The sequence below is a fragment of the Chroicocephalus ridibundus genome, chromosome 4, assembly GCF_963924245.1.
Source record: "Chroicocephalus ridibundus chromosome 4, bChrRid1.1, whole genome shotgun sequence".
In the NCBI taxonomy this organism is placed as follows: Eukaryota; Metazoa; Chordata; class Aves; order Charadriiformes; family Laridae; genus Chroicocephalus; species Chroicocephalus ridibundus.
The window spans coordinates 16,909,682-16,935,539 of record NC_086287.1 but is presented as its reverse complement, the minus strand read 5'-3'; the positions used below and the strand labels follow the sequence as shown (position 1 = coordinate 16,935,539).

Genomic DNA, 25,858 nt, shown 5'->3' with positions numbered 1-25,858 from the left:
CAGGAAGGAGACAATTCCTGTTCCTGTTCTTCTAATATTCCTGTTTGGAGTCAAAGGTCATAATTTAGGCACCCAAGTTAGATGTCTAAATTATACATTGTCAATACCAGCTGTGTCGATCTCATCACCCCAAGACTCTTGCTTTCCATTTCTGTTTAATAATTCAAATCAGAAGCAGCTATCAAGTAGGCTGGCACCACGCTATGCACACTTGATTTGTTCAAACCTGTATTTTCCAGGTCCTAGGCTTCTTTTGAGCACGTGCTGCCAGCTCTGCTAAGGTCTAAACAGCTTATGATCTAGAGACCTGTTGGACATTAGGATGATCCAGTTCATTTAAGAGAGGCCATATCGGAACATCCATGTAACTTACTGCAGAAGGGATGCTGAATGAAAAGGGGAAAGGAAAACTCACACAAATATTACTCATTCAGAAAATGCTAAAACTCGGGCTCTGAACAGCCTTTGATATTTGACCTCTGCAGATGGCTTATAATTAAGACTCTAATCCTTTAAACACTCAAACACACTTAACTTAAAGTTAATAGGATTAGTCACATGCCTGAAGTGTGCATGGCTGGAGCAAAAAACTGCTGTTGGGTACAGCTGACTAAAAACTTGCAACAAAGTCGCTTTCTGGTGGAATATTTTCTTTTATTTTCTAAGTCATTTCTAAAGAATTCTAGTCCCAAGTAATTTCCTAATGTGAAGATATTCAGTAAAAATAAAACTGAACCAAGTTTTTGCTTAAAAAGGTGTATACAAAAAGAGTAATCAACCTGAACGTTTTCAGTGGAAGAAATTACAGGTTCTTGGGAGATTTGGTTTTCTGGAAGATGCGGGTTTAAATTCACTGACTTTCACAATTCTTTCAAAGCAAATTTGAGATTAAACATGCACGGAACCAGACAGATCAGAGAGTTACTGTTAAAGGAGAAGCTGCTGCCCGAGCATTCACACGCCATTCAAGAAGTCGCACACATCCCACACCAGTCTTTAACTGCTCGGACCAGGGTCCCTTCACAATGGGCAAGCCCAGTGGGCCAACAGGTTGCCCCTTTTGACTCCTCACCCACACACCCACACGCACTTACTCTCAGGTGCGCTCCCTCCTTCTTCAGGCTCGACCTTAGTTTTCCTGCAGCGGAGTCTCAGGCATCCTATTTTATAATTTAATTTGATTTGCTTTAATTGAAAGGTACAGCAGCAAGGTCAGCCCAGGCTGGGTGCCTCTGAAAAGGGAGGGACCTCAAATAAAGAAATCCCTGGGCAATTATACCCTTGCAATCTATACAGCTGCCGCTTGCGTGCTGTTCATGCGTCTTCTAGTCCAATGGTGATTTTTGGTCTGGGGTCTTCTAACACCTTATTGGATTCTTTTTCCGGGTCCAGGCAGGCAGGCCATTGACTGCTCTTATCTTGTTGATTTGCAGGCTCCGCTGGCAGCTGTAGCCTCCTTATCTTCTGGTCTACACTTCTTGTGCACCTGCGCTCGCTGGCAAAACATGGGAAACTGAAAAGTCCAGATTTAGGGAAAACACTACCAAAACATCAGTGTGTTATCAACATTCTTCTTATATTAAAAGACTAAACACAGCACTGTACTAGCTGCAAGGAAAATTACTAAGAAAATTAACTCTATTGCAGCATAAAGGCTTCAGCAAATCTAGCTACTCATGCTAAGTAAGGCTAAGCAAACAGCATAAATCACACCATATTATAGCGCTAAGTAATTTATTCTAATTAAAACTTACTTATTTAAGCTAAACAACTAGTATCTCTCAACAGTTACAAAAAGAGGAAGAAACATTTTCTATCTTGGTTTTTATTTAACAGAAGCACCGGTTTGGCCTAAAGGCACAAAAGTTGTTTCTTCTCTTGTCGCCGACAGACTAGCTGTCCGTGGGAATCCTGGCAAGCTTAGTCTGGATCAGTTCATCGCGTTGTAAACATATGAAAATATTATGAAGCGTGAACACAATTTGGGAAGTGATTTAAGATACAGGGAGGACAGAGCTGTAGGCATACATATCATGGAGGTTCCCTTTTGTTGTTGCCCAACTGCCAGAAGAAGAGACTGGACCACAAGGCACTGTGCTGACGTGTAACAGACGTTAGATCTGAGTTTAAGTGCCATGGGTGCAATCTGGGAATCCTGACACAGCTCAGCGTCGCTTGCTACTGCCCTATAAAATACCTGCAGCATACATTTACACACTGCTATTATTTCTCCCATTGGCATTAACACAGACATAAATCCCCTCTCCTGAAAGACATGTGATATCACAGTATTGTCACATACAGGAAAAGGTAACGACGGTGGTTAAAGGTTTCCAAAAAGCGTCACACAACAAACAACTACAATGCCATCCTCTGGCTTGGTCATAACTCCTCTTTTAGATGCAGGGGAGAAAATCTCTCCACTCATCTTCAGGATCAGTCAGCAGAATAAAGACCGCATTTAGCCAAGTATTCCTGCCAACTCTAACACAGACCAAAGTAAGCAAACATAAAAGCCAAAGAGCAACAATCATGGCTCTGTCAATACTGTTGTTGTCATACAGGAATCTGAGTCATACTAAAAGGCTTCTCAAGGAAGAGAGCAGTGGAGGTACAAGAAATACAGGACGGAGCAGGGAAATTCTGATTAAAGAAGCACCACAGCAGCGATGGGGTGCCAGATAAGACTACCAGAAAGTGACATCATACCCTTCTTAACAGTACCAACGGGGGGTAACAGAATGTCAAAAACAAGAGAAAAAATGGTGAACCACGCTGCCTGTGAAGAGAGACTGACTAGAAAGTCTTAAAATTAAAAAAAAAATACTTGAACTGAAAATTTAAAGAAAGTAATAATATAATGAGGGCGGAAACCAGAAGAGGTGATGTAGGTCTGAGTCAGAAGTAAAAACTCAGTGCAGTGCCTTATGGAGACAAGAATTAAAAGCAGAAGAGAAGGAAAGATTAATTTCTTACAGGACAAGGGATTAAATCAGGACCGTGGCCCAGGAGAAAGCAGTGGGAGATCAGGAGTGACTCCTCTGCACAGAGCCAGGAAGAAATACTAGAGCAAGCAGCACAGAAACAGCTTCGTATCTCCTGTAGTTCAAGAACTACAAAAGCTCTGCGAGTGAACTGGCGCAGTACCTCACTCAAATAAACTGTATGTTCCTCCCCTCAGTTAGGGCAACACTGGGCATCTTTATATAAGGCTGCAATGTGGCTTATAGCTACATCCAGAAAGGAATTTCAGATACAGAAAAAATAAAAGTGAGGGCAGGAAAGAGGCAAAAGGAGACTGGAAAAGGCAGGAACCTGGAGGAACTGAAAGAGAAGAGTTGTCTAGTAACATCAACATTAAAGAATACTTTATGTAAAAGAAGGGGGAGGGGGAGGGGGAGGGGGAGGGAAGGGAAGGGAAGGGAAGGGAAGGGAAGGGAAGGGAAGGGAAGGGAAGGGAAGGGAAGGGAAGGGAAGGGAAGGGAAGGGAAGGGAAGGGAAGGGAAGGGAAGGGAAGGGAAGGGAAGGGAAGGGAAGGGAAGGGAAGGGAAGGGAAGGGAAGGGAAGGGAAGGGAAGGGAAGGGAAGGGAAGGGAAGGGAAGGGAAGGGAAGGGAAGGGAAGGGAAGGGAAGGGAAGGGAAGGGAAGGGAAGGGAAGGGAAGGATGCATCTTTTCAGCACCCAGCTTTCTATGAGAAGCAGTGTGGAGCAGACGAATTTTTGTCAGATGGATCTCAGCTAACAGTTAATAGGAAAAGAGATGACAAGTGAAGCAAGGGAAGAGTCTTCAGCCAGCTGGTGTTCTTGCACAATTTTCCGGGTTGTCAGAGACTTGGAAAAATATTTGAAAACACACGCACACACACATACACACACAGAGTGTTTTATTTGGCCACTCCGAAGGTCAGCATTGCTCCTGGGAGACCTGTGACAGCCCTAGAAGCCAAGCACCGCTTTTCAAGCGGTGATAAGCCAAGAGAGACGGCTCCAGAAACTGGATCCGACACACACTCCTCCCTTGCTACAGGATCGCTGGTGGGTGCAGCTGACCTCAGGAAGGCGAGGGATGGGGGCAGGTGTCCCCTCACCGCCACCGAAACAGCACCAGCTGCTCTTAAAATAATAATAAACAGCAATTTAATTCGATTTGTTGACGCGACTCTATGTTAAGGCCGGAGCCTGGTAAGGTGTTTCTCCGGGTGACGCTGAGGCGCGCCAGACCGCGGCCGGGGGAAGCCCCAGGTGACACAACCGGGCCCCACAGCTGCAGGCAGGGCGAAGGCAGCCCCGGCCTCCCTTTATTAGACCGCCGCCGCCCCCCGTGGCTCCCCGGGGGCTGACAGGCAGGAGGAGGAGGAGGCGGCGCCGCAGCTGCCACCACCACCCCTCCGCCTCCGGCCTTCCCCAGCGGCCGCGAGGCGCTCGTCACAGGGGAAGTGACGCGCGGACGGCGTGACGCCGGCGCGAGGCGAGGTGATATAAAGGGTAGGCGGCGGCGGCCGGAAGCGAGCGGAGCCCAGCGGTGCGGAGCGGAGGGGCGGGCGCGCGAGCGGGCGGTGTCGCCTCTGCCGGGCGCGGAGGGGAGCGGGGGGGAGCAGGGCGGCCGCCTCACCTTCCCCCGGCCCCGAGGCAGCCATGGATTTCCGCAATATTCTCGTCATGGCCTCGGAGCAGCAAGGGCTGAACTCGGTGCCGGTGAGCCCGGGGGGGGCTGGGACTGTTGCGGGGGGGGGGGGGGGGTGTAATCGCGAGGCCGCGGCCGTTACAGCCGTTGAGACCCCCCCGGGAGGGGACCGAGTCGTGCAGGGTCCCCGCGCTCCCCTCACGGAGTGTTAAGGGTCTCGCTTCGGCCTCTTGCCTCGGCCCCCACCCGAGGAGGCTGGTTTGCGGGCCTGCCCGGCACTCGCGGAGCCTGCCCGGCCGGGCCTTTGGCCTCGCCGTCTGGAGGTAGGTCATTTTGGGGGTTGGAGGAGCGTCTGTGTGCGGGGCGGGGAGGGAGGGCGAATCGAGGCTCCTGTCAACAGGTCCCGGCCCGCTCGGAGCTGGGAAAGGGCAGCCGGGGTTTGCCGAAAATACCGGGCTTCTGAGAGCAAAAGCGGTGTTGCAGCGGAAGGCAGTGGTTGTGGTTAAAAGTGGGATAAGTCCTTTTGTTTGCCCTGGAAACAGAAGTCTGCCACGTCTCAAATGCGGGTCGGAGACAAAGAATGACAAGTTTTGGATGAATGTGGTGCATTGTCCAATACTTTGTATCCATTGTGAAGGAATAGCCTGTAACAACTGCATGGGGATGTTTGGTGAAAGGCGTTTTGTTTATTATGAATTTATTCTGGAGTCTGTACTTCAGCAGTTTGTATTTTAACTCAAGCTATCAGTTTTATGTTGATTCAGTACGAAATAACCCACTTCATCAGCTGAATGAAGTCTGGCAGTAGGAAGAGCCTGTGGCCTTTTGGTGTATTAGTGTACCTGGTTTCATTCCTTTGGCAGGAATTATAAGTCGTATGTGCTTATTTGGATAAAAAAATATTTTCTCTTTGGTAGCCACCAGTTAGGGAAACACTTTTCCTGTTCGTTCTTTACCAGGTGCCAGGGTTCTGTTTCTACGCTTAGGTTGCTTAAACCAGTGTAAATGAGAGGGTAGTTGTTTTTAGCATAAACTATAGGAAAAAGAGAAAAAGTGTAATCTTTAGATCTGATGCTAATGAAATGAAGACACTCAAGAATCTAAAGTATCTCAGTCTCTCTGTATCACTAGTAAAACTTTGGTAATGTTCACTAACATTGTGACCAGTTGATAATACGGACCAACCATATGGTAGATATGCGTAATTCATCAGATTCCATCGTGTTTTAAAAATCTTATAAAAATGTACTCTTTAACACTTAGCATGAGTTAGTTTGTCTCTGACTCTACATAGAATTATGGTTTGTAACATAAATGTGAAAATATCAAATATATAAATAAGATATTTAAATCCTTGTTTTATGACTCTTAAAACAATCTGTTCCACTAAATTGTCATTGGGTTGTTGTAGTTCTTACTTTAGATAGTTAAAACTTCTTTTTACCTTCTTAGTTTTCTCATGCAGCTTTAATGTTTTGTAGCACTATTTTTTGTCACAAATAGTTATAAGCCATGGTGATGAATTGATGAAATACCTGCCATGTTCTCTATTGCAGGTGTGGTGGTGAAAGGAGGCAATCCTACTTGTTGTGCAGTGGATGAGGGTTTTGTTACTCTTTTTAGAAAAGGCAGGATTAGGATTTGCTTACCTGATCTAACTCATGGAGTGAGAGTGCAATTCAATCCATAGCTGAAGCAGTTTGGTTTCCTGCTGTTCTAGCCACATTAGTGGTGCAGCTTTTAACTGTAAAGCTGATCTTAGTCTCTGAGCAAAAGTGGAGCTTCACTTGGCACTGCTTGAGGTTATCTGCAGCTGTTAGACTTCAAAAGAGGGCCTGTGGAGGTTTTCTGATCAATCGACTTCAAAGTAAGTCCACTAGATTAACACTAGTACATAAAATATGTTCATACAAGAAGAATATAATTAATCTTAAATATTTTTGTTAAAAATACCATACAGAATAATTACAAAATTTACTGGAATGTAAAGTTAACAGGTTTCCAGAAATGCTAGTTCCTGCATTAACCAGCATATCGCCCGAATTTCCCTTTGAAAAGTTTAAAATAAACTTTACAGTGCATTAAACTAAATATTCCACACCTATTGTAACGAAAAATAGAGTAATATGCACAAGTAGTATATATATCTCAAAAGGAGAAACTATAGAAAAAATCTATTTAAGGAATAATATGGTCTTGTATCATAAAAGAGGGACCTGTGTAAAACAGATATTGCATCATGTCCCTGTAAAAACAGATCTGCTTGTTCATCTCCCTATGGAAATCCACATTCAAAAGGAATGCTGCTGAAATCAGCCTTTCAGTACCCTACTAATTGCATCGGTTTTGTTTCTAAACAAAACAGTGCATATAGGAGCTAGTGTATAAGCTATTAATGGTGTGTTGCTAATAATCTTTATAGCAGTTGCTTAATAGAGCCTCAGTTTTTCTCACATGATGTTCCATAGGGGCTTCAGCATTGTGTGTATGTATCTTGTAACATGTCTTCATATTAGCAGTTCATTAGATTTCCCATGTGGTCTTGCTTTGATTAGACGTGGTACCAGTTAATGAGATTTAATGCTGATTTTGGTAAGATTTAAATACTTTCTTACTCCTCATCTTGGTGAAATTGGTATACTCTTATGCTGCAAGTTTTACATGACATAATGGATGGGATGGAGCACTTTCAGGTGTTTGTATGGAAGATATTCTTAAAAGTATGAAATTATATTGCAGATTATTTTAAAAATACTGAGTATAGTTGGAACAAAGTCATTCTTCTAATTCACCTTGTTTCTATTGTCATTAATAATTTATTAGAAATGATCTCGCATAACTCCCTTCTCCTTTTAACTGAGGATGAATCTTTGGTGTACGAAACTCCAAAGAAACCTGATACAGAATAGCATTTAACCACAGAGGGGTGACCCAAAACTGAAACAGTGTATTGTCCACGTCAGTGCTTGCTGAAGTCTTAAGTCAGAGTGATACACAGTGAGTATGAATCATTATGAAATAGCCTCCAGCAAAGTTGACAGATACATGGAGCTACCAGGAATTAAGTATTTGCAAAGTAAAACAGTAGCAAAATCCCGGAGTTTGTTCAGGGGACCCTGTATGTTACAGAGCCTGCTGGTGAAGTTGTGATTACAAACTACTGAATGATTGCCCATAGGCAAGAGAAGCCCTGCAAGAGAAATATGGAGAATGGCTGTGAAGTAGCGTGCTGTCATAGAATCAGACTCCTTATTTGATTGGTGTGCATTCATTTATTATGCGGTTAAAACTTGTCTCAAAACAGCACCTAGAAATGCTTTTGGCATCTACATGAGGCAAACTGCAAGATATACAATACAAAAAGCGGGCAAGGGGTGAGGAGGGCTTTTACTCTCAACTTGAATGAACTTGACAGTTAAGTTCCAGGTGCTTGTAAACACTGACTAAAATGTGTAAAACTTCCAGCTTTTCCTATTCCTGGTGTCTCTTTTTGCATAAGCAGATGAAAATGGGGACCACAATACCACTGCATAAAGGAAAGCATAAAGTATGCTTTTTAGTTTTGTTCCGTGTTTTGGTGTGGGTTTTTTGTTGGTTTTGTTTGTTGGTTTTGTCTTGTGTTTTTTGGTTTGTTTTTTTTACTGTATGAAGAAAGATTTAGCATAAGAAATTTCTGCATTTTTTTCAGCTAATTGTTCAGGTCGGGTCTTGTTACAGCAATTGCAGAATCTTAAGAAAATTTTAGGAGTAAAATGTATGACCCTGATAAATTGGTTTTGGGAGATGAGAACAGTATGAGCTGATAGTTAAAATACTCATTAGTAAAGCTTTTCTCTTGGTAGGGATTGTTAGAACCTGAAGAGAATCAGACAAATTTAAGTGTGCTTGGTAACTACTGCTTACTTTGTCATAATCAGATATTAATAACAGTAGTTGAGAAAGCATTACATGCATATATTCTAAGAAAGTCTAGGTGCAGTGTGAGGTGCTGGTAACCCCAGCATGGTGTCTGCAGAGTGGACAGTGCTGAGACTGTAGCAGAGGCCTTGGAAGTACAAGTTCAGGGTGAGAGCGAAGGCCTCTGGGCTGATAACACAGATGAGCACTTATCAATTTGGAAAGCTGCCTTTTGTTAGTATTAGGGCGTTAGTATTATCAGTAGTATTAGGGCATTGCGAGAGGATTGACACAAATAAGGATGTATGTGTGGCTTAACTGGGTGAATGAATTATTAGTGATGTTATCAGACAGTTATACCTGGAAGAATATTTAGGGGGAAATGGGGACTTCCCATTGGAGAAGGCTACATGTCTTGATGAATGGTAAGGAAGGACAGGAAAAGTATTGTAACACTGGACAGGAGTCACAACTTGCTCATGAAAAACAAGCAAGCAAACTGTGAGAACCTCTGCAGGGTGCCCATACCAGATAGCACAAGTGGAATTGTCTTTGCATTGTGTGTGCAAGCCTATAGCAAAATGATTAGTTGCACAGGTGCTCCATTTGAGAATCAGGTTTGGCAGAATTGATTGCTCATATCTTGCATTGCTACCTGTGTAAATATTGATCGTTGTTAAAGGCAATACTACGTCTGTTGCTTGTGTCTGGGTCTACTATTTGGTCTAGGCCTTTTGGGGCTTCATTTGGATGCCACAAAGCCTGCAATAAAAATCTGTTTTACAGTCACAAGATCTGGCAATTGAATGCTGATGTCAAAACAGCTGCAACTGTATCAGGATCATGTGCCACACTCTGAAGTCAGTGATTTAAGAGCAAAACCTCGGTTGCAGATTGCACAGTTAAACTTGTGATCTGGAGCTTGCCTGCTGGACACTAGACGCTGTCACTCTGCACTTAAAGAGTGTTTTTATTTACATTTTTATATATATTTATTTATATATATACACACAAACTATAGGTGATACATATCTCACAAGTCAGTGTGCATGTGTGTGAACGTATGGACAGGTACAGCCTGGTGGCTTGTTTGATTTGACATATTAATACCAATATTTAAGTAATGTTTTTGTTTTGAAGTATAGTTTTCAGGGAAAAATCTGCTGCTTTGTCAGTCATGTAACTTTGTAACCCACTGAAACAGTTTATTCTGACTATAACTTGAAAACAAGATTTTGCCCTGTAATGGACTTTCTTTCCACCATACTCTTAAAGTCCTGCTGGTCAGATTCAGGGAGAGCCAGTTATTTGGGTAGGTAGTTTTGGCAAGGTTTGCAGAGATGAAGTAAAAAAAAAAAGAAAAACCTCAGGAGAAATACTACTCACTGGTAGGAAAAGACTTGTTATTTCTTGAGGGTACATAGCTGAAGGAAGGCACTTCCATGGCCTTTACTTTTCCCTTTGGGTGAAGCAGTGCCCACTGTGTATCTCAGCAATATTCAGTTAGAGCTGTCACCAGGTTCTACACAGAGAGATAATCAGCGTTTACAACTTGAGTAGTGCAGTGTTTTGAGAACAGCTTGACCTGCTCTCTCCTAATGGCTAAACACGCCTGTTTCTCTGTTGATTTAACCAACTTGGCAATAGCTATAAAAAGCCAGAATAGCACAGCTGCTGCTTGGATGATAAAGTGGTGACATGCCCTGGCTTATTTTGTCTAGTTTACCTGGAATCTGATGCGTGCTCATTTGCATTGTAAGTAAAACACTTTATCAGTGTTTGTGGAACATGTGCATGATTCAGTGCTTTTAAAAAGACTAAATGTAAGCTGGTTATTTTATGCTATTTCTAAATGAAGGTGAACAAAACTTTTATCAACAATAGTCGTGATTCATAGTACAGAAGATGGGTATTCACTTATGAATTGTTTAGCTATGTTGTCAGTTGTTAGTCAATATCAGGAAATGCTACAGATAGGAAGACGTATATCTTGAATTTCACATAATTTGCCACATTGAGTGGCAGTGAGAAAACAGCATGTCTGTCAAGCTGCTCTACAAACCTGATCCTGGATAGGACTGTTGGTTGTAGTGCAGAAAAACAAAGCCTGAAAACTGCTTCCCCATCACTTTAATCCTTTATAAGGCTTCCTAACAGGATAGATCAGGCTACATTTCTCCCTGCTATTTGGCAGTTTTTGAAAGACGCTCCTTAGGCCTAAAACTTTCAGAATCATGGAATTGTCTAGGTTGGAAAAGACCCCTAAGATTGAGTCCAATGGTATCCTCTGTTTTGAAAATGCTCTGCTTTGTCTGTTTTTGAAAACTGTGTAGAAATTGAATAATTAAACCAAGTTTTACCAAATTAGGTTACCAATGGCAAAACATGACATGTTTAACTTTGTGAGATAATTTACATAGACATTTTACTAATCTACAGAGTACCTCAAATTGTTCCTAAGATACTTGCTTTGCTTCTCCATCTCTTCTGATGTAGATGTAGCATGCGAGATTACTTTGGGCCACTGAGTCATGGTCCAAAGCAAAAATTGAGCAAAAGTTGAGAGGCGGTACTGCGTCATGGTTCACGTTTCCCGAACAGTTAGGTCTTGGAATACTTCTGGTGTAAACACAAGTTGGGGAGGGAAGGAACTCAGTTTTCCAGAAGAGAGAAGCCCATCTCCAGCTATCTTCTTATCCTTTAAATAGTCCTAGCTATGATGATCAATTCTAATGATTTCAATTGTAAGTACCAAAAATTGTTCAGTGTTGGGAGCTTCTCCAAGTGATAAGGATTTATAAAATCAGTTCTCAGATTGTGCTGAACTCCTGTGCAGAGGTGAATCTTGGTAAATGAGCTTGACCGTAGTAGGTCTTTAATGTGATGAGGCAACATGTCAGGTTTTACTACTGCAATGTATGTGCATGGTGTATCTTTATAATTTTGTTTTAGTCATTTTAGAAATTACTAGAGGCAACTACAAATAGCTGTTATTATAGCTGCCTTTCTTGGAGCCAGTTTTGGCTGCATTTTAAAAATAAGTCTCTGAACCTAGCTTCTTAATGCATATATATACGAGATAATGTATGGGTTTGCGTATTAGAAATTAAAGTAATCTAAGGATTTATTCATGTGCTGCTGTTTCAATGAATTACAAATTAGAATGGGCTCCCACTGGATGATATTGAAATCTGTAGGGCGTGGTGCCTGATTATTGCTTCTAAAACATTTGGATGTAGGTATCTTTACCGGATATTTTAATTTACTTTTTTAGTTAAGTTTCATAAGGCTATATGGGGACAGGAAGATAATTATGGGAATACTGTCTTGTGTGGGTTTTTTAATTAGCAATATTGGTTTTATTTGGAGCTGTATTTCACAGCTGTTACATTTGATGAGGATCTTTACTTTCCATGAGAAAGATCTTCATTTAGGTTATAATCTATTGGCTTACTACTGAAATCCAAAAAAAGCCCTTAAACAACAAATAGAGTTGGTTTGGTTTTTTTCCTAAATGTATTCTTCTGCTTTCCATCTGTTTCTGGATTTAACTGGCTTCTATTGTATTTATCTTTGCAAGTGTCTCTGCCCTTCTCATTGCTTTGTTTATCTTCTCTAGTCTGTTTGTTGGAAGATCAAAAAAGTCTTTGTTTCTTTCCATTGTATCATCATAAAGCCCAATCGGTACATTTATGAAAGGTAATGTTTGAACAGGTGTAGCACACTAGTGCAAGTGTTCGTTATAGATCCCAGTAAGAAAGGCACTCAGATTCTTAACATACTGGTTAAAATAACATTTATTGGAGATAACAGGGGAAGGCAAAAGGGGGATAGCATAGGTAACTTTACATCTGTTCAACTGCCTGAACCCCGAGTTGTACAGCACTGGACAGACATCTAGGCATGGCAAGCTGCGCAGATCTGTCTGTAGTGAGGATCACCAGCATTGTAGCCTTTAGAGCTTCTATAGAAGTTCTTAGAAGTAAACAGTTCTATGTATCATTTCCACTGCCAAGCAAAAGGTTGTTATATGAAAACATGATGCTTAACTTCAAGATATACTGAGACCTGGAATCCTAGAATGCTTTAGGTTGGAAGGAACCTTGAAAGGTCATCTAGTCCAGCTCTCCTTGTCCTATTGCCACAGGCCCTACTTATAAAAAAAAACGGGGACAGATTTTTTTTTTAAGCCCCCTTTAATTATTGAAAGGCTGCAATAAGGTCTCCCTGAAGCCTTCTCTTCTCCAGGCAAGTTACACCACGTGCAAGTAGTGTGACTGCCAGGTGCCAAGTAGGGGCTGCATTTTCTGTCCCAATTAGTCTGCGGAGTTCATCCAGTGGTCTCAAGTGATATATATATAGTAGAGTGTAGACCTGCGCCTAGTCAGGATCACTAACTCATTGATGTGCAATAGTTTTCTGTTTAAGATCACTCCAGCAGGAACTAAAATAAATATCACTGGTTTTAGATCAACCTCATAATTATGCTGGTGAAGTCAGTTCCAACTTACTTTTGGAGTAATTCCATTTTTTAAGTCAATTCATTTTCACTGGATAAAATAACCTGAAACTGAAATAGGTGACCACAAAAAATGCTGAAAGCCCTAATGGACCTGTAAACATGCAGTCTGGGATTGAACAGACTCTGGCAGTTTGTGCTGTAGTCTGCTTTTGTTTCCTGCTTGGTGGAAGGTTAAGGCTGAACTGAAATATTTTTATTCCATTACTGATACATCTGTTGCATTCCTTCTCAGTCTAGTGCATTTTACTCATTTCTGTTGGTTTCCCTACCTGTCTTCTGGTTTCCTGTTCATTCCTTTGGAAAGCTAAGTGCGCTCTTGTCACAGATGAGTGAATGTACCTCACTCAAAAGAGAGAAGCAGCAATATATTTTACTGAAGTAAAATAATAATTTCAGAGTTCAATAAGTTTTGAATTTAATAGTTTTACCAGTGGTTTGACAAGGTTCAGTAAGTGTGATGGCAAAGTTCACCTTACTAATTACTGCATGGAAAATACATATGAAGGAAAATAGAGTTAGAATGATTCACACAGAGACTGGAGGCGCAAAGAGTGAGGAGGACCCTCCCATTGAGTCATGAGATTCAGAGTGGACCCCCTTGCTTTCTAAACTCCTTTTGGAGCCTAGGTGTGGCTGAATCCAATCATAGTCTTGGACTTGATCAACAGTTTATGTCTAATGGAATTATCCGTACAACGTTTATAATAATGAGTAGCTACATGGATTAGTAATAATATTAATTCAGCATGCTATCAATCACTTACCAAGGATCTGTCATGGATAAGGGATCTCTCCACCTTGGGTAAGGAAGGATCTCTTAGTCTCAGGTAAAGAATCTCTAACCTCGAGAAATGTCTGGGCTCAAGGGGAAAGTCACCTGGCACGCAGTCCAGATGCAGTTCGGGGAGAGCTCAATTTTGGCCCATGCCAATGGTAATATTAAAGGGTGAAGTCAATATATAGGCTGTTGGTCAATGGTATAGACAAGATAGATGTCTTTGTTTTAGCTCTGGTATCTTGTTCTGTACTTTAGTTATCTTCCACTTTTGGGTTTTGAACCCACCTTTCAAAATATTTTTCAAGATACCGTCGCTCCCTTGTACGTGAACCAGGGTCTTTCTAGCTCTTAAGTTCACTCCAAAGATGTGAGGCCTGTTGTTCCTTAGTCAGCCTGAATCAAAGTATGGCTAGGAGACAAGTGTATCTGTCACAACTTGAAGCTTCAGTCAGAATTCATTGTTTCTTTATTCTGTGCTTAAAGTCAATTACATGACTGGAGTTGGCAGACAGTCACAAGTGGTGTTCCCCAGGGCTTGGTAATGGGAACAGTTCTCTTTAATATCTTCATCAGTGATCTGGACAAGGGGATTGAGTGCACCCTCTGTAAGTTTGCAGATGACACCAAGTTAGGTGGGAGTGTCGACCTGCTTGAGGGTAGAAAGGCTTTGCAGAGGGACCTGGACAAGCTGGATTGATGATCCGAGGCCAATGGTATGAGATTCAACAAGGCCAAGTGCTGGGTCCTGCACTTGGGTCACAACAACCCCACGCAGCATTACAGGCTTCAGGAAGAGTGGCTGAAAAGATGCCTGGAGGAAAAGGACCTGGGTGTGTTGGTCGACAACCAGCTGAATATGAGCCAGCAGTGTGCCCAGGTGACCAAGAACAACAACAGCATCCTGGCCTATATCAGGAACAGTGTGGCCGGCAGGGCTAGGGAAGTGATCTTCCCCCTGTATTTGGCACTGGTGAAGCAGCACCTCGAGTACTGTGTCCAGTTTTGGGCCCCTGGCTACAAGAAAGACACTGAGGTGCTGGAGCATGTCCAGAGAAGGGCAACAAAGATGGTGAGGGATCTGGAGAGCAAGTCTTATGAGGAGCAGCCGAGGGAGCTGGGTTTGTTTAGCCTGGAGAAAAGGAAGCTGAGGGGAGACCTTATTGCTCTCTAAAATTACCTGAAAGGAGGTTGTAGCAAGGTGGGGGGGTCAGTCTCTTCTCCCAGGTAACAGGTGACAGGACAAGAGGAAGTGGCCTCATGTTGCACCACAGGGGAGGTTTAGATTAGATATTAGGAAAAAACTTTTACACTTAAAGGGTTATCAAGCATTGGAGCAGGCTACCCAGGAAAATGGTGGAATCGTCATCCCTGGAAGTATTTAAAAGACGGGTAGACGTAGTGCTTAGTAATATGTTTAGTGATGGTTTTTGTCAGTGTTAGGTTGATGGTTGGACTCTATCTGAAAGGTCCCTTCCAACCTAGACAATTCTATGATTTTGACTGTTAAGCAACTCCTCAGTTTTAAAAGCTTTAAGATTTTTACATTCTTTAACTTTTCTGACATATTTCTTTGTTCTTTGCAGAAAAGGTACAGTTTGGCTGTTGGTCCTCCCAAAAAGGTTCCAAAAGTCAAAGGTGTAGAGTCTGCAGCAGTGCAAGCATTTCTCAGACGGCAAGAAGAAGAAAAAAGAAAAAAAGGTAACAGTAAAAAATATTTCCTATGGGAGACTTTAATTGACTCTTTGAGACTTTGTCACCTTATTCAAAGCCCTTGCAAATACAGCTCTGCATCTGTTTCTGGAACTGATACTGAGGGAAAGCCAGAACTAAGTAAGGACTAGGGATGTTTGCATGCTTTCTTAAGGAGCCAAATATTATTCAGCTACACTAGCATTTACTGGTTTAGATCGAGAAGTAGTTTAGGTGAAGAGATATTGCAAGAACTCATCTGGACTTTTGGTAACTTAACTTTGAAAAGCTTTATTTGTGGGAAGAAAAATGGTAAGAGTTCCTGTTGTGTCTTAATCTAGTGTATCAATGCAGTCTGAATTTTAAATTTGTATGGCAGAGGCTTTGTTTGAGCCACAGTTTTTCTACTGTATTATATTTCCTTTAAATAGTCTATAGAATAAACTAATACTGCATTGCTTCTAATGTTAATGTTTTGTTAAAGGTGACCAAATCTGATGGACTGGATGGCCCAGGGTATTCCTCCTCTCCTGGGCCAGTCATAAGCCTACTCCTTACCCCTGCTGCCAGGTCCAGCCAGAAGCAAGACTGAACATGAATTTCAAATAGGCATGCATTCACTCTCTATACAGTTGTGGTCCTTGACAACAGAATAACATAGGCAGGGGATGGAACCTTTACGAGCACCCAAAGCATGAGTAGCCTAATCCATTTTCTAGGAATTGATGTTTTTCCTGAGTCTTTCTGATATTTGGCCCCTACTCCCTTGGTCTCTACAGTATCTGACATTCAAATGTTATCCTATTCACCAGCTAGTTCAGCCTGAATTTTGTCAACAGATCACATATTCAAGATAGAGAGCATACTTATGCAGAAAATAGCTAAAAACAGTTCATAAGGGACAGACTGTGGAGATAGGGCCATGAGCTCTACCAGACAGATGTGGTGACCAGCAGCTTGCTTATCTGTGGCTGGCTGCTTCTGTCTCTACCCTACACCCCACTACCGTACACTCAGTCTGTTTTCCCATTATTATCCCCCCCAATATGCTTTGGTTCCCTCCCTTTCCTCATCTTCCCTTAAATATCTAATAGTAAATTCTGTAGAGTCTCAAAATTCTCTTGCTCAGTCTCGGAACTCCTTTCATTACCCAGAGATGGCTGGGTAAGCAGCATTTCACTTAACTGTTTGCCTTTGTTGGAGTAGCTGATTCAGGTGGGTTAGCTTGCCCTGTTGGCAGAACTCTGATCACTTTCTGATCTATTTTGAATAGTTGTTAGCCAGATATCTTTAAACCACTGTCCTAAATGGTTTATCAGTTTGGAAGATTTTCGGGGGGGGGAAAAAGTAGTGCTTTTGCATGACTTTCTCCTGGTTTTCTTTTACAGCACTGGAAGAAAGAAGAAAGAAAGAAGAACTCTTGGCTAGACGTATTGAACTAAAACATGACAGAAAGGCAAGAGCTATGGCCTCACGAACAAAGGATAATTTTTATGGCTATAATGGCATTCCTGTTGAAGAGAAGCCTAAAAAGAGGAAAGCTTCTGAGAATGTTGCTCAGGCCCCAGAGGCTGAGTATGCAACAGAAGATGAAACTGAGCAACTTGAATACAGTCAGACTGAATCTGAGCATGAGCAAGAATATGAAGAGAAACCATCCAAAGTTGCAGTGAAACCAAAGGCGCCTCCCAAAACTGCACCAGCACCTCTGAACTTTGCAGAGCTCTTAAGGCTTGCTGAGAAAAAACAATATGAACCAGTGGAAATAAAAGCAGTGAAAAAGGTAGAAGAGAGACCCAGAACAGCAGAAGAATTGAGAGAGATGGAGTATTTGGGACGAAAAAACAAAAGAGTAGAAATGCATAAGAAAAGTGAGAAGGAGATTAAGAATCCAGGGACATCCAGTTCTTCAAAAAAAGTGACTTCTCAGAAAGAATCTGTAAATGCAAAACTTAAAAAAAGCTCAGTAGATAAACATTCCACAACAAAAAGCGGTCTGTCGTCTTCTATAAGTGGTATGGATAAGAAATCCAAAGCACCAGCATTGACTGAAAAACACTCACGGTTATCATCTTCCTCCAGGTTTGATCAAAAGGAAAAAAACTCACAAAATGGCTCCTTAAAAAGCTCTACTGGTAGCAGTCATAGTAAATCACCTGTCAATGGTACTGGAAAGTCTGGCTCAAGCTCTCATGTGCCACCCTCAAAACCAGTGGCCAATGGGGCTCAGAGGCTACCATCTGCTAAAGAATCCAGCCTAAAAAAGTCTGCCCATACAAAATCAGGAAATGCTGCAGCCCTTCAGCATGGAATCAGCTCCAATGCAAAACGATCAGGAAGCAGCTTAGGAAAAGGAGGACCTGGACATCCGGGTGGGGGTTCAAGTGCAGGACCTGGGCGATCAAGCAGCAATTCTGGCGTGGGACCTGGAAGGCCGGGAAATGGTTTAAGCCCAGGACCTGGGCGACTGGGCAGCGGTTCAGTCGCAGGACCTGGAAGGCCAGCTGGCAGCTCAAGCACAGGACCTGGGCGACTGGGTGGTGGCTCAGGCATGGGACCTGGAAGGCCGGCTGGCAGCTCAAGCACGGGGCCTGGGCGACCAGGCAGCAGCTCAAGCACGGGGCCTGGGCGACCAGGCAGCAGCTTGGGCACTGGACCAGGAAGGCCAGGCATCAGCACAAATGCAGGACCTGGGCAACCAGGCAGCAGCACGGGTACGGGACCAGGAAGGCCAGGAGTTAGGCCAAGCACTGGACCTGGGCGACCAGGCAGCAGCTTGGGAACAGGACCAGGAAGGCCAGGAATCAGTCCAAGCACAGGAGCCAAGCGACCAGGCAGCAGCTTGGGAACAGGACCAGGAAGGCCAGGCATCAGCCCAAGTGCAGGACCTGGGCGACCAGGCAGTGGCTTGGGTACAACTGTAAAACCGAAGTGTACTGTTGTGTCTGAAACTATTTCATCTAAAAACCTAGTCGCAAGACCCAGCAATGGACAGATAAATGGAATGAGATCTCTTCAAGGGCATAGACCTGTGTTTCATCCACAAGGTATAAAGTTCTAGAGCAAATAACTTTCACTTAGTTATTTGTTTTGTATTTTTAATGTATGTCTGAGTTGAGGACACTGATGGTCTTTGACAATTATAGATGCAATTAGGAAGACTTGGACAAAATACCATAGTTGCCTTTTAAAGAGTGCGTTTAATGATGGAATGCTGGTTTTCTGCTTTGCAAACTTTTGTTTATTTTTACCTATGCTCATATTCCTTGAAATATAGGCCTGGGATGTGAAGATTACATGAAAGAAACCTAAGCAGCCTGTGATGGATGTTGATATACAAATGCTGTTAGAAGGAAAAGAATTGAAGGATTCTCTTCCTGTGTAGCTTAATTATGGCTAGTCTTTAAAAATTCGTAATGTCTTAAATAACAGATGCTTAAAGTGGTACAGGAAAATTAAAACCACACAGTAAACCTGTGACTGACATTCTTTGGCAAATTCAGATTATCACTAAGCAAGCAGTTCTAAAAAATTATTTCTGAACAGAAACAATCAGCATGGACTTCAGCAAATAAGTGCCTAGAAAACCCTGAACAAGAATACAGACTGCTTTCTGGTAGTTTCCTCAGGATGCAGTTGGTGATACTGAAATGTAATCTTCTGTAGCACAACTTACAGGAAGTATTTCCTTTTACTGAGTTTCTGAGAATTGCTAGTTAACTTGAGGCAGAAATTTGCCACCTTGAAGCCCAGAGCTATAAAATGGCTGAGCCCAAGGTATAGCGAGGAGAAGTACTATTATATTAATGTTACTAATTAATGGGTTTTTTTACTCCCCTGTCATTTAGGTCTTGGAAGACCACCTATTAGTTACAAGAGACAAATAGAAGATGATGATGATGATGAATATGACTCTGAAATGGATGACTTCATTGAAGATGAAGGGGAACCCCAAGAAGAAATATCAAAACATATTCGGGAAATATTTGGCTATGACCGGAAAAGGTAAGAAAAATGTCAGTTTTAAGATATTGTAGAACAAACAACAGAACAACAGTAATTAATATAGTTCAACAAATAAATGTTTTCGAAGTAGGGGAAGTGCTGGTATCCTGCGTAGTGTTCTGTGCAGTATACTGTGTCCAGCATTGGAGCCCCCAACATAAGAAGGACATGGACCTGTTGGAGTGGGCCCAGAGGAGTGCCATGGAAAATGATCAGAGGGCTGGAACACCTCAGCTATGAGGACAGGCTGAGAGAGTTGGGGCTGTTGAGCCTGGAAAAGAGGAGGCTCCAGGGAGACCTTATAGCGGCCTTTCAGTACTTAAAAGAGGGCCTACAGGAAAGGTGGGAAGAGACTCTTTGTCAGGGAGTGTAGTGATAGGGTGCGGGGTAACTCTTTTAAACTAGAAGAGGGTAGATTTAGATTGGATATTAGGAAGAAATTCTTTACTGTGAGGGTGGTGAGGCACTGGAATAGGTTGCCCAGGGAAGCTGTGGATGCCCCATCCCTGGAAGTGTTCAAGGCCAGGCTGGATGGGGCTTTGAGCAGCCTGGTCTAGTGGGAGGTGTCCCTGCCCATGGCAGAGGGGTTGGAACTAGAGGATCTTCAAGGTCCCTTCCAACCTAAACCATCCTATAATTCAAGTATGGTTTTGCATTGCAGAAATTTAACAAGCATTAAAGCAGCTTCTGTGCAGAAGGGAGCCTGAATTTTCACACTGCCTGCCATGCTCTTCTGGGGAGCAATAAAATTTGATGCAATAGGACACAGTTGGAAAACAACACAGCTTCTTCAATGTCTCACCTGTATAATTCATAGCAACTCTTTCCTATTATTGGATTTTAAAATGCTTTCTATAGCAGTCTGCAGTATTTAGAATTCATCAAATGTAGCTGCCCGAATATGAACTGCTAAATGCAGTAGCATTAGCTGCTCTGTAAGAGGATCTAACTTGGTATGACTAGGAACTGCTGGAAAATGAAGGCTCTTATTTGGCTTATTTAAATACTTGCGTCTTGTCTGACAATAAGGTACAAGAAAGCAAGCATTTTAAAGGCTTGTAGCTTATATTTTTTTTCAAAACATTAAACTCTGTGTATGGCAAGGAAATTATTCTTTCTAAGAAGGGATGTGAATTCATAACTCAGCTGTACATTGGCATGGTATTTTAGTGTGCTAAAAACTAATATTTAATTTCCAGATACAAAGATGAAAGTGATTATGCCTTACGTTACATGGAGAGCAGCTGGAGAGAGCAACAGAAAGAAGAAGCTAGGAGGTATGCACGAATTTAAACTTGGATAGAAAGTGGGAAGTTTGTTTATTGCCCAAGTCATGGGACTATGTTAGAGTGGATATTTGCTGCTTTTTGTGACAGAGGTAAATAAGCCTTACCATTTCTGATAAGAAAACATAGGTAAAGATGAAACTCAGCCAGCCAGTGGTGGGTGCAGTAAATAAATCTTGTATGTTCATTCTGATGGATCACAAACTTTGCTTGTAAAAAAAAAAAAAAAAATAAAAAAGCAAACAAAACCCCAACTTATGATGAAAAATATTTTTTTTAAATACTTTAAATTTCAGCTGAAATGCTAAATCCTTCAATTTGTCCCAAACATTACAATATTCTGCTAGTGTGAGGACTAAAAGGAAATTTATTTATCTATATATGTGTGTTTTGTGTGTATATTTCTATGTATGTAGGGCTGTTACCCAGCCCTTATTTATTGAAGAGGAGATCGGTGGCTGCAGATACTGTTTTAAGTATCACTTTCAACATACTGACTTCTAGGAAGCTGAAGAAATTATGTATGCAGGGATGCAGCTAGAATCATGCTGTGTTAGCGGAGCCTCTTCCGTGGGCCTTTTCACCAGCGTCATGGCAGCTTAGATGGACTGAGGGTGGAGCAATGTTGTGCTTGTAGCTACCTGAATCATGCCTCCGGCCAGGCAGTTGGAATAAATTCTTTTGCTTCTCTAGTGTTTGACATATCCAGTCTCTCCCTTGCCAATGTAAAAGGTTTAGGTGGCTCTCAGAAGTTGAGGAGAGTCAGTGCTTTTATGACTTGTATGCAAGAGTTACATTGGCAGGAATTGATGGATGTGTTTTCAGCAGCTTCTTTTTGGGGAAAAAATGACCTTTCCTATTAAAATCAGCTGTCTTCACAATCTTGATTTGTTTAACATGCTTTTAATAATTTTTTACTCAAAACATTTTATTCTAATGATAAAATCTTGATTTCTTTTCTTAAAGCTATATTCTTTCTATAGTTGAAGAAAATTTATGGTTGAACTGATGTAAAAATTTTGCTCACATCAGCTGTAATTTTAAGATTGCTTTTCTTAGGGAGAGGGGTAGAAGTCAAATTTCATGTTTCTTGAGTAGCAGTATGTAAAGCATTTCATTTTATTTGGCAGCTTGAGACTTGGTGTTCAGGAGGACTTAGAAGAATTGAGACGGGAAGAAGAAGAATTAAAACGCAAGAGACAGTCTAAGAAGCTGAGGACACGTTAACTTACTTCTGGTGTTGACCTTGTTCATGTTTCTGCTACCCTCTGCCTTCATACATCTCTTATTCTACTTAAGTTTCCATTTGCTTGTTAGAGGGCAAAAGAATATTTAAAGGGATTGAAGTACTGAAAAGCAAGGCTTTAGTTTGTCCTAAATAAGATATTTATTTTTAATACTTGCCAGGGTTGGTTTTTTATGAAGACATTAATGCACTAATGCATATTAAGTGGAATAAAATTAATAAATGTTTCCATTGATTTAACCAGTTCAAGATGCCAGCAGAAATACTGACTAGCTATGCACTGACTCGGAACTGTGTGGGCCCATATACCGGTAAACCAATTTTGCATTCACTTGAAAGAAAGGAATAGCATTCTTGTTCCCTGATATTTCTTGAGACTAAAAAAAAAAAATATGCTCTATATCCTGTTCTGTCTCCCAACTTGAGCCTCAAAGTATTCAAATGTTATCTTGTGTACAGAAGCAGTTTGGGTGTAAATTCAGCCGTTGCCACAGATGTTCACAGCAATAAAGTACTGTATATTTTCAGAATTGAGGACCCATAAAAATAATTTGAACCTCTTAATTTCTCAACAGAAAAGTGCATGTCATTTGCAAACTGTACAGCTATGGATATGGCCAAAAGGTTAGGTTGGCTTTTGCTGTGTCTGGAATTCCAATGCCAATCTAATTCAGTATGATAAATACGCACCCCAAAACCAGGAATTTCTAGTGTTTGTATGTAACTTGTGCTTTTGGGCTCAAGTGTATACTTGGGAATTCTTTTCCTGCCCTGTAAATCTTCACATTTGTTTAACAGCTTCTGCTGCTTTTACAAATTGTGTATGGTGCACATGTTTTTTCTTGCATTAAACATCCGATGTGTTAAATGATTTAAAATGTGAAGCAGTCATTTATCCAATTAGGCTTAATTTAGAAAGCACATCAGAACTAAGTTTCGTTAGAACGTATTTGCAGCTGTTCAATATTAACAACCTCATGTGAACTAGTTAATACTTGCGATTAATTTCATCGAACCAAAAATCTAAAATATTACGTATAGCAGGAGAGTTAGTTCAGTTACTTACCTTAATGCCCATATTTGCACACTATTTCTAACTATGCACTTAAAGACTGTTTCTTTCAGTAACTGAATTTGTTTACAATCAGCACAGGTCAATGTAAGTCTGCAGGAGTTTTACTGAGAGTCTGAAGCTCAAATCTGGTGTTGCATCTCCTTTGATTTCCCCAGGCTGCCCTTCAAAGCTCACCAGTATCGCACTACTCAGCTTGCCTCGAGCTCCAGGACTCCATTGATAGTACCTCTGGCTTCAGCTGCTAAGGCTGTTATATTTTAATGCTAGAAATAATTGGAAAAGTACAACAAGGGCTTTGGGTGTTTGTTGGGGCAGGGGCAGAACTAAAGGAATAAAAAAGAAAAATTACCTTGTAGAAAAATGACAAAGGAACCTTTCCTGTCGGGGGCTATTCTTAACAGTGCTGCTTCTAGGAAGCAGTTCCGATAGCAACCTGTAAGGAACAATCTTGGAAGCTGCTGAATTTTAAACATCTGACTCTTAATGTAAGAAAAAACACATTTGCCTTTCCGAGATGTTTTCTGTTAATGGTGTAGCATTTCACTGTCTCAGTAAAACACTGACATGAGTAAGCTATTGGGATAGATTTTGTAACCTAATTCAGTATTAGCGGACAGGGAGCCCAGATGAAGATACCATTGTTGCTCCTCTGTATTTTTAGCTTTCTGTGTTAACTAACAAAACCTGTTTCTCTTGAGACCATGCAAGATAGTGTAACCTCACTGCTTGTCTAGAAGTGTGTTGTATTCACTCTGCTTCATTGGGACCACCTACAATTTTTTGTTGTAGTTCCTAGAATTAGCCATTTGAGACAACGAACGCTGGGACCATGATCAAGTTACTGGATTTTTTCACTCTGAAATTTCTTTTTTTTAGCTGGTGAATGACTCTAGGTCTGTCAACCCAACAGTGAGCAACTTCCTGTCTGGTTGGGGAAAAAAAAAAGGTCTCTTACGAAGCAAAAGAAATATATTAATTCAGAATTGGTTCAGTTGGGAATTAAATCTGCATTTCAGATAAATATAGGTTAAATAAAATCTGATTTATTTAATCACTTTCTGGTTATCTAACCATGCAAGATCAGTTAAATTTCATAGTCTGTAAAGCACTTTGTTATTTGTCTTTTAGATGGTGACTGGATGTACTCTGCTAGCCTCCCTAAGACACTCTATAATTGTTTCTTCACACAGTGATCACTGCTTAAATTTTTTCTATTTCATATGAAAAATTATTCAAGGACACATTTGTAATTTTACAGTCAAGAAGTACTTTCTCATAATTGGCATGGGATGCTAATGGCTTTCAAATTTTGTACAAATGTTTGGGGTTTAATGTGTTTGGATTTGCTGCATATTTGTAAACCGGCTAGGAAGGAACTAAATTTTTGGTTTTTAATTCCTGACCTTGTATCCAAAAACATGCTTACTGTTTGCCAGATGAATAGTATTAATTTAACAAGAGTACTGAAGTACTTGTCCAAAGTGCATCTGAATGTGAAGTTAAGAAAAACTGGAAGAATGCTTATATTGGTTTATGAGGATCTGATGTTAAGCTAATGATTTAATTGTATTTAATGCAATTCTGGTTTGGTTTTTAGATTTTTACTTCACTGTTTGACAATGTGCCTTTTTTTACTAAATTGTGTCAAAAAAAGATGAATGTAGGAGTATAAAAAGGTTGGTCGGTTTCTGCTATCTCAGATTCTATATCCTTAAACTTGATAGTGTGAAATGACGTACTTTTCATAAAACCCTTCCAGGTCTGGCTTTGATTGCACAATTACAGTAGCTACTTCTTTACTGCTAATGCTAAATCAAATGAAGGGCACTTTCTATTGATGACTACTTTTTGAAAATGTCTTGTATTTACACTTGAGCTGTATTTCACTTTACAGCGATGTCTTTTGGAGGCCAGGGTTTTGCATATCACAGGAAGCCTTAGTGTGCAACTCTGTGCTGTGCTTTAAAATAAAAATCTTTCAAGAAGTATATGAGATCTCTATGGAAATCTGGATTTATTTTTGTGTAAAGCCCAAAATATTGTCCAGGAAAACGAATTTTCTATTTTTTTTGCATTTTGTAACATAATCTAGTAGCTGATGCATATTTCTAGATATAGCATATTTCTGGAGACCAAAACATGTCAGAAAGAAAATAAATATATGGAGAGACTGGTGTTTAAATTGTGATGAATGTACTTCTATTTATTTTGGTGAGTGGGTGTGATGCAATATTAAAGTGTTAGTGTGTAAATAAGGGTGCTTCTAGTTTTAGCCAATGATTTTTTTTTTTCTTTGGGGATATCATTTGTGCACAATGTCTTTTTACACAATGTGACAAATCAGGTTAAACCCATACATAGCATAACTGTTTTCTGGTGCTGTCAAGAAAGTGTATACTTTTGCACACACCAAACGCATATAAGTTTTGCAGAGTATGTATACAATAAATTTCAAGCATTAAACATTTTACTGCTATTTCTCATTGGTTTACTTCATGGAAGATTTTTCAGAATTCTTTTCTGCTGGTTTCCTCTGAGCTGTCACACACAACAGCATTAGGCTGAATGTTCTCCAAGAATTGTTTTCCTGTTCTCATGCGGCCAGCAAGAATGTATGGGAAAATTAATGGAGTCACTTAAGCATTCAGAAAAGATCTGAAAATCGTTGATGTCTCCTGCAGGTTAGGTTTGTGACATAATATACATTTGGAGGTACATGCATCAGAATGATGACATA

General features: G+C 41.1%; 1 protein-coding gene across 1 annotated transcript; it reads left to right on the top strand.

Annotated features, from left to right (window-relative positions):
• Positions 1 to 4,514: 4,514 nt before the first annotated feature.
• On the top strand, positions 4,515 to 25,571 carry SPTY2D1 (SPT2 chromatin protein domain containing 1). The gene is made up of 6 exons (XM_063332880.1): positions 4,515 to 4,694; positions 15,404 to 15,518; positions 16,898 to 18,556; positions 19,358 to 19,514; positions 20,714 to 20,791; positions 21,931 to 25,571. Exons 1-6 carry the CDS (start codon positions 4,635 to 4,637, stop codon positions 22,025 to 22,027), a joined length of 2,166 nt encoding a protein of 721 aa, XP_063188950.1. The 5' UTR covers positions 4,515 to 4,634; the 3' UTR covers positions 22,028 to 25,571.
• The last annotated feature ends 287 nt before the right edge of the window (positions 25,572 to 25,858 follow it).